The sequence below is a fragment of the Rhinoderma darwinii genome, chromosome 1, assembly GCF_050947455.1.
Source record: "Rhinoderma darwinii isolate aRhiDar2 chromosome 1, aRhiDar2.hap1, whole genome shotgun sequence".
Taxonomy (NCBI): domain Eukaryota; kingdom Metazoa; phylum Chordata; class Amphibia; order Anura; family Rhinodermatidae; genus Rhinoderma; species Rhinoderma darwinii.
Genome location: NC_134687.1, coordinates 539,161,960 through 539,175,604, shown reverse-complemented (window position 1 = coordinate 539,175,604; position 13,645 = coordinate 539,161,960). Strand labels below are relative to the sequence as shown.

General features: G+C 40.6%; 1 protein-coding gene across 1 annotated transcript in view; it reads left to right on the top strand.

Moving 5' to 3' along the window:
- Positions 1–13,645, top strand: part of ADGRV1 (adhesion G protein-coupled receptor V1) — a 681,209-nt gene that overhangs the window by 225,942 nt on the left and 441,622 nt on the right. The window contains exons 42-48 of the mRNA XM_075837359.1: positions 352–490; positions 982–1,123; positions 1,225–1,487; positions 2,406–2,581; positions 2,715–2,839; positions 5,649–5,809; positions 7,067–7,207. Of these exons, the coding sequence (XP_075693474.1) occupies positions 352–490; positions 982–1,123; positions 1,225–1,487; positions 2,406–2,581; positions 2,715–2,839; positions 5,649–5,809; positions 7,067–7,207 (1,147 nt within the window). The remainder of the gene's footprint in view (positions 1–351; positions 491–981; positions 1,124–1,224; positions 1,488–2,405; positions 2,582–2,714; positions 2,840–5,648; positions 5,810–7,066; positions 7,208–13,645) is intronic.

Below are 13,645 nucleotides of genomic sequence, written 5' to 3'. Positions count from 1 at the left end.
TCTATGGGCAGCATTTAACTTGATCTCTCAGTGAGCTGATAATTCATTTTGTCTCTCAAGATGGATTTTAGCAGTGAATTGACAGTGAATGATCAGTGCAGTAGGCTGGGCAGGGTTGGGGGGTTTAGTGGATCATATGTCCAGAAAGACAAATTTTTCTCTAATAAGATATATTACAAAGTTTCTTATATTCACTTGTACAACTCATGTATGCAAAGTTTGTAGAAACAACAGTAACCATTTAAATCTTTACTATGTAATCCCACTTAGATCCAAAGGCTCATGTTACTTTATTTCTAAAATTTCTCACTTTGTTAACAAAGATACAGAATATTTCCTCTTGTCTTTCAGCTTTGAAGTCAATGAAACGCATGGTATTTTAACTCTTGTTGCTTATCGGAACAAAGGGACCTTTGGAAATGTGTCGTTGTTTTTCTACGCACAGAATATAGGAGCCCAATTAGGAACCGATTACAATGTTACCTCCATGGTAGGATATTGCTACTTAATAGCTTTCTCAATCTATTGCATTCCAATTTGCAGGATGATGATCAAATGTCTCCATCCATGGTGACCGTCTTTGGATACAGATTGAACATTTTATTAACTGAGTAGAGGCAACTGTGGTCCTAATAGAAGTATTGGGATTTCTATTTCGAACTGTGAGCTTGTGTAATGCAAATTATTGGTATAGTAATCATATTTCAAAACACAAGGAATAAGAATTGATTAAATTAAAAATCAGATAATCCAAACGAAAAATAGAGGAAAATACTTTTGGGTTTTGTCTTTATGTATCAAAACTTAATCTACCATATTGCACAATAATTTAGAGCTGATACAGATAACGCAAATACACGTTTCAAAGATAAGTTTTATTCTGACAGTATAAAGTATATAGACAGTCTACAAACGTAACTAGTATTATGTGTAATGACAGAATTCTTAAGTCAAGTCCGGTAAACATCATTTTGGTTTCAGATTTTAGCATTTGCTGATGGAGAAAAATATAAATTTATTGATGTAATTATAAATGATGATGATATCCCAGAAGGAGATGAAAAGTTCCAACTGATACTTGCAAATCCTTCCCATGGACTGGAGTTGGGCCAGAATACAACAGGTGATACAGTCAATAACACACTATTTTATTTTATTATGTTGTTAAAGGCATATTAATGTATATGCATTACAATCTGATATCTTGTGTTTCTGTAATGACAGCTACTGTTACTATTCTTGCCAATGATGATGGTCATGGGGTCATATCTTTTAACAACACTGAACACTTCTTCCTGAGGGAGCCCACGGCATTATACTTGACAGAAAGTGTTGCAGTGCTCTGTATTATCAGGGATCCCCCACAAGGAATATTTGGAACTGTCGCCGTTCAGTATTTTATCACTGGAGAGAATGAGTCTGATGCTTCTGGTGATCTGAATCCAGTACAAGGCTATGTCATACTAGAAGAAGGAGTAAGGTTCAAGGTAATTTTTCTGTCACGCATGCATTAGATAATTCACGGCCAATTTTAGACAAAGCATCAAAGTGTGAAATGCCCTCTACCTTGATAGAATTTACTACATTATTAAGTAATAAACAATACATTAACTATAATTCTATATTACTAAATATATATTTACTATAATACTAAATTTACTATAATTCATGCCGGAAAAGTGGAGTAAATTTTAGCACAAATGTACACCAGCTCCTAGCTGATGTAGATTTGATTTTCTGGTGCTCCAACAGCCAGAGATGCACCTTATTTATTAAGAGGCGTGCGTCTCTTAATAAATAAGGTGCATCTTCAACTTTCTTTAGATTAGGATTGGCATATGAAACGTCAATCTTAAACAATTCCCCCCATATAGTATAGACATCTCGTGACAGAGTTTTGCAAAATCATGTTATTTTCTCAAAGCTAATTATGTTGTGCCACAAATCTCTGGAGATGTTAAAATACATATTAAGGCAATACGCTCTCGATTTTGTGAAACCCAGATAATGATTGTACTTTAAATAGCATACTATAAGTCTGGAGTGCTGTTTAATTCAAGAGAGATGTGTGTATCTATATATATATATATATATATATATATATATACACACACATACAGTATGAGGCCTTATTCACTCAGTGAAGATTTGCTGCAGCATTTGAATGCATTTTTTAAGTGAAAACCAGAATTGGATCCAGGAGAGAAGACCTATATGTCCTTTCTTTATACATTTCTTCTAGTTTTGGCTTAAAAAAATAGATGCAAAATCTGCCTCAAATCTCCAGTGTGTGAACACGGCCTAAAAGTGTATAAGTGTTCTACATCAAATCAGTTATTTTAGATCCACTATATTGTTTGGTGATTATAAGGTGCAGATCCTGATTTCTTACTTTGTTTACACAGACCTTGGAAATTGCTGCTGTACTCGATGAAGAACCAGAGATGGATGAACATTTTACTGTCACACTTCTTCATCCCACAGGAGGTGCTAGACTAGGCACTAGAATACACACAGAAATAACTGTGCTCCAAAACCAAGCACCCCAAGGACTCTTTAGCATCTTTCCCACAAATAACAGGTAACATGCAGCAAATTATTATACGCAGCTTCAGATGACAGTATTCATAAGGTATGCATCAACAGACATTATCCCAGTATTCATTGTCATGTAAGTTTATGTTCATCTCTCTCTCTTTGCTCTCCGTTATTAGAACAAGTGCTTTAACAGTTGAGGAGAACAATACAACGGTCTATCTAAAAGTGTCCCGCAGCAACGGCCTGAACATATCTGTGAGCGTGGAATGGGAAACACTATCAGGGAGCGCATTTGGCATAAGTAAGATATCAATTGTTTCACAATGTCATAACAGTTGCAGCTGCTATGTAAGATGCTTCCACAGATATTTGTACATTCAAGTATCCTTCTACATTGCACAAATGGTTGGGATTCAGGGAAGGGACTTTAAGCTGAATAGTATATAGCTGGCATGGAGCATCAACACATTTTTCCTTGCTGATAATGTTTGCTTTATCTGTACCATAAATATACCTGATATGTATCTACTAAATATCTGCTTCAGAACTCTATGGCAGCGGGCGACCATTCAGTGACAACATTCTTCTCCTAATACTGTAGAGGCGTCCACTGGAGAGGTCACGACTGTTTGACAAGTGATGCTAAACTGTTTAAACCTGGAAGTTTGTGTAATTATAGGAGCGCTTCGCATTCAGCCTTATACAATATGCTGTAACTTATCAGCAATAGAAACAAGTCACTATGTAAAAACTGTCACAAATCCAAGTTATGACTGTGACATATTCCTTATAATGTCATATGACACCTGATAGATACCCTTGAGCTGGGAAAAACATGCCACAACTTCACTACACCCATCACCCTTGTACAAGACAGAATTCCTGAGTTCCTCAGATATCCTAAGCAGATTTAAAATGTGTCTACGCTATTGATTCCGCCGAAACGGAAACCTTACAGAACGGAGACAAACGGAAACCATTAGCAACAGAAGCATTACCATTGAAATCAATGGTAATGCAAATGGAAAGCTGTGTGTTCCGTTCATGGGTTCCCCTCACGGAAAGGTCTAACGGAACCCATGAACGGAAGCCCCGACGCAAATGTGAACGAAGCCTTAAAGGCTATGTAAACCTTTTAGAGTGTATATATATATATATATATATATATATATATATATATATATATATATATATATATATATATATATATAAAGGTCAGTCAGTGTGTTTGGTGCAACTTTCAAATAGATTTTATTAAAAATTATTTTTACTTTTTGAGATACAGCTGCTCTAAGGATCAGGGAAAATAATCTATGTGTCACGAAGGGTGCGTGGACCCAATTGGGCTGTACCGCCTTAACGGTATGGCAGCTGGCCAACATGACACAGGTCAAAGTCTATAGTTTGTATAGGTGTACCTGTGGTAGCTTCAGACAGTAGCAAGACAGGCTCTGATGGAACTAGGCAGCAGGCAGGCACCAGGCGTGGTGAAGCAGGACAGGCGAGGTACTCAGCGCAGCACGACTCCAACTAAATACGGCACTTGGACCAGGATAACACGGGATACAGGTTACAGGTAGCAGGAACGGGGAACACTGGGAACTGGAAACACTTAGGGGACCATTTGCAGAGACAAACTTAGGTAATGACAACAACGCTCAAGCAATGCAGGGAGGGGCAGAGCCCTTCTTATAGTCCAGGGTGATCTGGGAGCAATCAGCTCAATCTCACACATGTGTGCGCTCTGGCTGCTTAAGGCTGGACTGAGCTCGCCAGCGCACCCTAGTGAACACTGCGGAACAGAACGGCCACATGTGCAGACATCTCTGGAGAGAAGGGCGTCGACAGGATAGGAGGAGTTCGTGGTCAGCGACCACGGACGTTACACTATGAAAATCTTCCATCCAAGAGCAGAGCAGGAAATGCTTAGTCATCACATTACATTGGTTATGGGATACGGGAAGCACTAACAAATTCCCCTCACTTTTAATGAAATATAAGTAATTAGTAATAAAAATATTTTGAAAAAACTGTTGTAAAAATAGTTGGTATATACAGTGCAATTATATGATCCTTGATGCTTTGATTGGAAGAGTATATACTGTATAATGAGCAAATGTTCAAAGTGAGAAAAAGATCGGCACTGCTTTGGCTCTTGGAGCACTATAAGTCTCAGTAATCAGACAACCACATAGGTCTAAACATGTTCAATTGAATCCACAGTAGGTGGTGCTCAGTGGTGTAATAAGGCAAGCAAGGGTACAATAGTAAAAGTAGAAAAGATCCACGGCACTCACCATTCAGTAGAATTTTCATTTAATGTTGCAGCAGGCAAACAAAGGCAGTATGGATGTGGCGCACAAGTCTATGGCGTTTTGGGTGTACCAACGCTTTATCAAGGCCTCGCGTGCCACAACATTAAATGAAAATTCTACTGAATGGTGAGTGCCGTGGATTTTTTCTACTTTTTACTATTATATACTGCATAATATTCACTATTGCCATTTTTAAAGCGCTCAACTCACACTATTGCATTTATAACAGAGCCACGACAGCTAAGACAAATCTGTTTTGAACATGTACTTAATAATCCTGATGGACCTATTTGACTTATAATGGGGTTCATCAGGTTTCAGTCAGCGTTCCAATAATTTTTATGGCTAGAATTGAGCTGCAGGCTCCAACCCCGACATACTGGCAATAATGCCAATGTGAACAGAACCTTACTTGTGTAATTAAAATAATAATCCTATTTTGCTTTCTATAAAATTATTCATACAAAGGTAATAGATGAAATAGATAAAATTCAATATAGTGAAAGCTACTAGTTAATCTAGTCTTGTTTTTGGCCCTCAGACAGGTGGTGAAATATAACATCAGGTCTGAACTAAGTATAAATGCCTCTAATGCCCTGTTCCTTTGCCTGATACTATTGTATGTTTTAGTAAAAGTGTCTCAGAGGCTTCATAAATATGGCACAGACACCATATTTTACAATGTATATATGACAGTAAGCTCCATTGTTTTAACATGGTGATTTAAATCCCCTACAGCAAGTACACCACAAATATAATAACTACATGAACTGAATTTTTTTAATTTTTTTTTAGAGGGTCCCAACACTGTACTGTCCGTCTTGCAAAGTTTTCCCAACGAGTCATCTTCCACTTGGTGTTTCTTCTCTCATGAGGATATTCAATATGCTGTTTTGTTGAAAACGTATCCCACTTGCACAATCTATGAGTGGCGTGGAGTATTTATAGCTATTCAGGTATTGTATTTTTGTAGAAAGGTTATGTGTGATAGATACAGATGTAGCCAAGTTTATCTTGACTGATACCTAGGTGCAGCATGCTATCACACAACAAAAGCCATTGAGAAGTCATTGAAAAAGTCAAGAAGTTTCTTGCCACTGTGTATTTAATGCGTTAAGAGTCAAGATAAAGATGGCTACATCTGTATTATTCTGATCACTGAGATGGCTTCAATATAAGAAGGGCTTATCTTGGTGAGACAAACCCTTTAAGAATTTTAAAATTTGATTAAAGAGGCTCAGTCACCACATTATAAGTGCCCTATCTCCTACATAAGGAGATTGGCGCTATAATGTAGATGACAGTAATGCTTTTTATTTAAAAAAAACAAACAATCTATTTTTACCACTTTATTAGCGATTTAGATTTATGCTAATGAGTTGCTTAATGCCCAAGTGGGCGTATTTTACTTTAGACCAAGTGGGCGTTGTACAGGGGAGTGTATGACGTTGACCAATCAGCCTCATGCACTCCTCTCCATTCATTTACTCAGCGCATAGGGATCCTGCTAGATCCTTATGTGCTGTCTTATACTAACCAATACTGACGTGTTTAGACAGTGAATAGACATTCCACGGGATGTCTATTCACAATCTCTGCACTTCGTTACTCTGTCTTTGGTAGTTACAGCAGAGGAAGCGTGATCTCGCGAGATATCGCTGTAAATGACAGGTTACCACGAGATCACGCTTCCTCTGCTGTAACTACCATAGAAACAGTAACGTAGTGCAGAGATTGTGAATAGACGTCCCGTGGAATGTCTATTCACTGTCTAAACACTTTAGTATTGTTAATGTGTTAGAGTTTAATATATAGAGTATATATATATATATATATATATATATATATATATATATATATATATATATATATATGAGTACATGCATATTTCAGAGTGAATACTCTTCAAGGTCTGCTCACATCGTTGTCAGAGGCGCTGTTAGGAGCCTCCGTAGCAGATTCTGTAATTTTTAATGGACAAAATAGTGCAGTTTTCTGTCTGGCAAAACGATGATCACCGTGATGGAAGCCAGTGGGTTTCGTCAAGCACTATTGGTTTTTGGCCTATGAGGGAACAGGACACCGGTAAACCCTAACGCAGATGTGAACATAGCCTTACATAAATTATAGGATTGCAATTGATTTGTGGAGCAATCTGTAAATGTATGCATAAATCAATTAAGCACAACTAACTGTATTCTATATTCATACAGGACTTTGTCGTGGAAAATGCTGTGAGTTGTGTTGCTTTTACAACTAATGACTCTCAGGTTGTTGTTATTACAAGTGGAATTGGTAATCTGCCTTCAAATAACAAGGTCTATACATTCACACGTAAAAATGGATTGCTACTGGTAAATATGCTTATTATTCTATTGGGATATGACTGCTAGCATAAAATATATTCTTTTGAGTATGCATGTATTTTAGTACTTAGATTGAGATGTGTGTAGTTATTAAGATATGTACATTATATTTGTGATTTTTTTGAATATATATTGTCTAGATATGGTACAGTTCACCCAATTTCTTCTATTTTTGCTTATTTGCCACATTTAAATGTTTCACATCATCCAACTAATTTTAATATAATAAAATACAACACAAGTAAACACAAAAATGCAGCTTTTAACCCCTTAACGACCGGCGTATAGTGTTTTTACGTCGGTCGTTTAGGGTAGTTCTTCTGAAGTGTCGGCTTTTCACGTCGGCACTTCAGAAGAACTTTCCCCGCATCGTGCGGGGTGCTGCTGAGATTGGGGATTGCATAATCTGCCTCTGAAGCCAAGGCTGTTAGCAACAGCCTTGGCTTCAGAGTGATGATCGGAGACCAATAACAATGGTCTCCGTTCATGTGATCACTGTGAGAACCATTCACAGTGATCACAAAATGTAAACAATGTGTTTCTCCTCCCTGTCTCTCAGTCTATCCTCACACTTGTTACTTTGTATGAGAAGAGACGGAGAGAATTTTAAAGTGACACCGAAGACACTAAAGTACTAAAAATCGAATATATATACTATTCTAGGTTCTATTCTAGAATTAGCCTAGGTTTAGTCTAGTGTTAGCCTAGGTTTAGTCTAGGTTTAGCCTAGGGTTTTTATGTAATGTACGTGTGTGACGTCTGTGTATTTTTTTGTGTAAAAAAAAAAAAAAAAGGAAAAAAAAGAATGTTTTATAGTCTACGTGTTTGTTCGTCATCAGTTTTTTGTGAAGTGTGCTTTTGTGACATCTGTGTATTTTTGTCTGTGAAAAAAAAAAAGTAAAGAAAAAATAATACAATTTGTCTGCGTGTGCGTCTGGTTACAGTCTTTGTTGTACGTGTGTGTAATAATTACAATGGCCCATAGAAGGTTCACGGTGGAAGAGGCATATGCCATGTTAATTTCTGACTCTGATGAAAGCGATACAGAAACCGCGTCCAAGGTAGAAATGTTGTCTACCAGTGATAGCGACGATAGTGATATACGCTTTCTGCAATTCAAGTGTCGCTGCAGAGTCCACAAGCACAGGGCATGTCCTAGAAGTACCACAAAACATGGCCCACTCTATTCCCCCAGAATATATTGAGTGGGTACCCACAGAGTCATTTTCCCCTAATATCCCAGAATTTATTGCCACACCAGGGATAAATATTAATGTGGAAAATTGTACAGCCCTCGATTTAAAAAAAATATTCATTACAGATGAACTATTGGAGCTGGTTGTCAACCAAACCAATCGGTATGCCCGCCAATTCTTTCCTGAAAAGCCAACGTCCTGCTATGCAAAGCAGTGGCACCCCACAAATACTGGCGAACTTAAAATATTTTTGGGGCTCATCCTCAACATGGGGTTAGTGAAAAAGCCCTCAATCCGGTCATATTGGGCAACAAGCCCTACACATGCCACACCTGTTGTTCCAGCCGTTTTGACCAGAAGCCGATATGAAGTGATTTATGAAGTCATTTATGCCGGTGTACAACCCCGAAAAAAACTTACCGGTGGATGAATCACTCATGAGTTATAAAGGCAGGCTCTCATTCCGCCAGTACATCCCCTCAAAGAGAGCAAAATATGGGGTTAAAATCTACAAGCTCTGTGAGAGCGGTACAGGCTACACATCTGCCTTTAGAATTTATGATGGCAAAGACTGTGATATTAACCCCCCAGGATGTCCCAGTGAGCTAGGATGCAGTGGGAAAATAGTCTGGGACTTGATGCAGCCTCTACTGAATAAGGGATATCAGTTATACACTGATAACTTCTATACCAGCGTCCCCTTGTACAAGCACCTGCATGCCGCTGACACAGGGGCTTGTGGAACAATCCGCAAAAACAGAAGGGGCTTGCCACAGGAGCTGGTGAGAAAACACCTGAGAAGGGGGGAATCAAGTGGTCTTTGCAGTGGAAACCTTCTTGCAATAAAATGTAATGACTGCAAGGATGTGTTCATGCTAAGCACTGTTCACACAGACACAAAAGTGACAGTGAGGGAACGTGGTGCCACCTCTGATAAAGAGAAGCCAGTCTGCATCACAGACTATAATAAATTCATAGGGCAGTGGATTTGTCTGACTAGGCTTTAGAGCCATACCTGGTGCAAAGAAAATCCCGCGCCTGGTATAAAAAGATTACCATCCACCTTATTCTGATGGCAGCATTCAACGGCTTTGTGCTGTACAAAAAATCAAATGGGCAAAATAAATCTTTTAAATTTCTGGAGAACATAATTGAACACCTTTTATTTGAGTCCCCTGACCCCAGAAGATGTCCGATGGCTTGTGGAACGTCACTTTGTGCACCCTGTGCCGGCTACTGAAAAAAAACAAATACCCCCAAAAGCAATGCAGAGTGTGCAGCAAAAATAGCATACGAAGGGACACACGATTTTATTGCCCTACATGTCCCTCTAATCCTGGTCTCTGTAAGTATTCATGCTTTGAAATTTATCATACAGTACCACATTATTAACTCATTTACTTTCACACTGTTTTTGTAGGGAGAACCAAAAGGGAGGGTTGCTTATTGGATAATGTTTCACTGTAAAAATGCAGCAATACTGTATTTTCTGGAAAAACCTATTTTTTATTTCTTTCCACCTATTAAAAATACTCACTATACCCCTAGATGAATATTAGCAGGACATTTATACTTGTCAAAATGACCTGCAGTACCACGGCAAATACAGCGTGGTTCCCTAAAATCAGCTCTGGCGTAGAAAGGCCTCCAAAAGCCAAAATGGACTCCTATGATATGCCCTATAACGGGTCCATATAATAGATTAGACACACATATTTGGTATCGCCGTACACGGGAGAAATAGCAGAATGTGGAAAGGTGTCACTTTTACCAATATGTCATATGGTGTTTCGAAATGGATTAAGAAAATTGCCACTTTTGTAAAAAAAAAATGCAATTTACATTTTTGTGGCCCAAGTTTGGACAAATTCTGTAAAAAGTGTGAAGGGTTAAAATAGAAATTGAACCGCTAGAAATAGGCTTTAGAGTGTCCAGTTTGTAGAACACAATGTTTTTTTACCGGTATTGGTTCAGAGTGCACTAGACTTATAGGAGGTGCACGAATAGGGTCCCAACCCAATCGTATGTAGAGAAGTATTCGGCACACAGACAAACGTGGTTCATAAATTCTTTCGTTTTATTATATTGTATTCAAGTGCCATGGGCGGAGTGCGCGCCCATGGCATTTGAATACAATATAATAAAACGAAAGAATTTATGAACCACATTTGTCTGTGCAACACACCCCCTGTAGCTAATGCCGCAGTGCCCTCTGTATATAGTGCAACAGTATCCCCTGTAGATAATGTCACACAGCCCCCCTGTAGATAGCGCCACACAGCTCCCTTGTAGGTAGCGCCACACAACCCCCTTGTAGGTAGCGCCACACAGCCCCCTTGCAGGTAGCGCCACACAGCCCCCTTGTAGGTAGCGCCACACAGCCCCCTTGTAGGTAGCGCCACACAGCCCCCTTGTAGGTAGCGCCACACAGCCCCCTTGTAGGTAGCGCCACACAGCCCCCTTGTAGGTAGCACCACACAGGCCCCTTGGTAGGCAGCACTATACAGCCCACAGCCCCCTTGTAGGTAGTGCCACACAACACAGCCCCCTTGTAGATAATGCCACACAGCACCCTTGTAGGTAGTGCCACACAGCCCACAGCCCCCTTGTAGGTAGTGCCACACAGTCCCCTTGAAGGTTGTGCCACACAGCTGACAGTCCCCTTGTAGTTAGTGCCACACAGCCCACAGCCCCCATGTAGATAGCACCCCCTCCCCCTTCCTGTAGATAGCGCCACTGTAGCTCCCTGAAGGAGCAAAATCCCCCCTTGGCCTTGGATTCCGCTCCTGGAGCACTCCCCTTCATGTCTCTGTCCATATATGGACAGTGACATCAGGGCCAACTCCTGAAGCAGAATCCCCGTATACAGCGTTGCTGACGCTGTGACCGGGGATTCCCCTCCAGGAGAAGCCCCTGTCGTCTGTGTCCATTTATGGACAGTGATGTCACCGGCTTATCTTGGAGTGGAATCCCCGGTCACGGAGTCGGCAATGCTGTGGATGGAGATTCCGCTTCAGGAGTTTCCCCTGATGTCACTGTCCATATATGGACAGAGACATCAAGTGGAGCGCTCCAGGAGCGGAATCCCCGGCCACACGGGGATTCTGCTCCTTCAGGGAGCTACTGTGGTGCTAGTAGATAGCAGAGCAGGGAGATACCTCCCTGCTCTGCTATAGTGGCATCGCAACCGCTGTAGCAGTCACTGCTGGCCATGGGGGTCCCGACGGGTCATGCCCGGTGTCGCCGTTAGCAGCCGCTATGGCTGCTACAGTGGCAGCGACGCCACTGAGTGAAGAAGCGGCCGGGCGGAAAGGCGCTTCTGAAACAAGCAGGGGAAGGGAGCCAGCACATGGCACATGTCCCACACCCCTAAGGCAAGCCCTGGGTGGGAGGGTAGTCGTCAGGGTCTTCGCCTGGAGAGGAATCCCCGGCAATGCTATAACTGGGGGTTCCACTCCTAGCTCATACCCACCTTCCCGCCGGGTGCTGCCGGAAGGTGGAGGCGGCAGCACCCGGCGTTCATCTGGCCACCATTAAAATAGATAGGATATTGGGCCGGACCTCCCTGGGAGCCGGAACCAAAAACGCTGCAGGTAACGTTTTTAGATCCGGCTCCCAGGGAGGTCCGGCGCCGTACGGCACCACAACTGATGTCCTCCGTGCCAGAACGGATCCCATAGAAAGCTATGGTATACGTTCTATCATCAGTTGCCTCCGGCTTTTCTTCAACACGCCAGAGGTAAACTGAAGCGGATGCCGGACATATGTGAAGGGAAGCTCAGAATAATCTAATTAGGTTTAGTGTCGGGCACCTGTCACCGTATTCCAACCTATAATCACTGCATGTGATTCCATTATATGGGCATTATAAATAATCCCAACATATCACAGAGCTGTACTCATACAGAATATATTGAAACTGATACAAGACACTATAAGATCAATAGAAATAAATACTTTATTTCATTTCTTAAAAGTGTAACAATATATATATATATATATATATATATATATATATATATATATATATATAAATGAATCCACACTGATGAACAGATAAGATATGACTGGTTGGTAGTGGTGATGTTATCATGGGGGGATTGTGATAAGTTCTGTATCAACTTCTGCACTTAGCACTTGTGGTAATATTTTGCCCAATTGATTGTGAGTTGCGTAAGTTCCATGTTACTTAATAATACTGTTAATATCTATATGCCCACAGGTTAGCCACTAATATACTAGCCTTTCTTTCTCCACTTATACTACCTGTACATACACCTTTTGTAGTTATCTTATGATATATGTATTGACAATAGATAGCTCTGTATAGTGTTGATATATGACATTCCTGGCATGGTGATCTTATCTGTTCATCTGTGTGGATTCATTTTTATATATATTGTTAAACTTTTAAGAAATTAAATAAAGTATTTATTTTTATTGAGCTTATAGACTCTGTCTTGTATCGGCTTCCATCTGTCAGTTAGGTTTAGCGTCAGGGAAACTCGGAATAATCTAGTTTAGAGTCAGGGGATCGTCACCGTAGTTAGGTTTAGGCCTAATTCACATGAGCTTGTTCGGTCCGTGATATACGGTCCGCATGTCGGCCGCATTCCCCAGACTGAACACACTGCAGGGAACCGGGCTCCTAGCATCATAGTTATCTATGATGCTAGGGGTCACTGCCTCCCCGCGGATCTACTGTCCCGTCCTGAAAACATGATTACAGTACGGGACAGTTTTCCCGCAGAGAGGCAGTGACACCTAGCGTCATAGATAACTATGATACTAGGAGCCCGGCTCCCTGCAGTGTGTTCGGTCTGGGAAATGCGGCCAACATGCGGACCGCATATCACGGACCGAACACGCTCATGTGAATTAGGCCTTAGTGTCAGAGGTTACCATAAAATCTAGTTAGGTTTAGTGTTAGGAACCCTTGCCCTAGTTAGGTTTAGTGTCGGGGAAGTCCACTTGTTCTTTAAAAAAAAGCAAAAAAAAAAACCTTGGCTAATTTAGGCAGCAGCCTATTGCTCCCAGTTAGGGAATTATTATTTTTTTTGCTCTATACCAAATAAATTTTACACGTGTCTAATCAAACATGTCCCAACAGAAATTTACTGCCCAAAAGGTATATTAATTTCTTGCCTCCGATACAGACTCGTCGGATGGTGAGACTCTGTTTTATTTGTCAACCTCCTCATCCAGTGATGAAGAAGAGGGACCCCTTTGG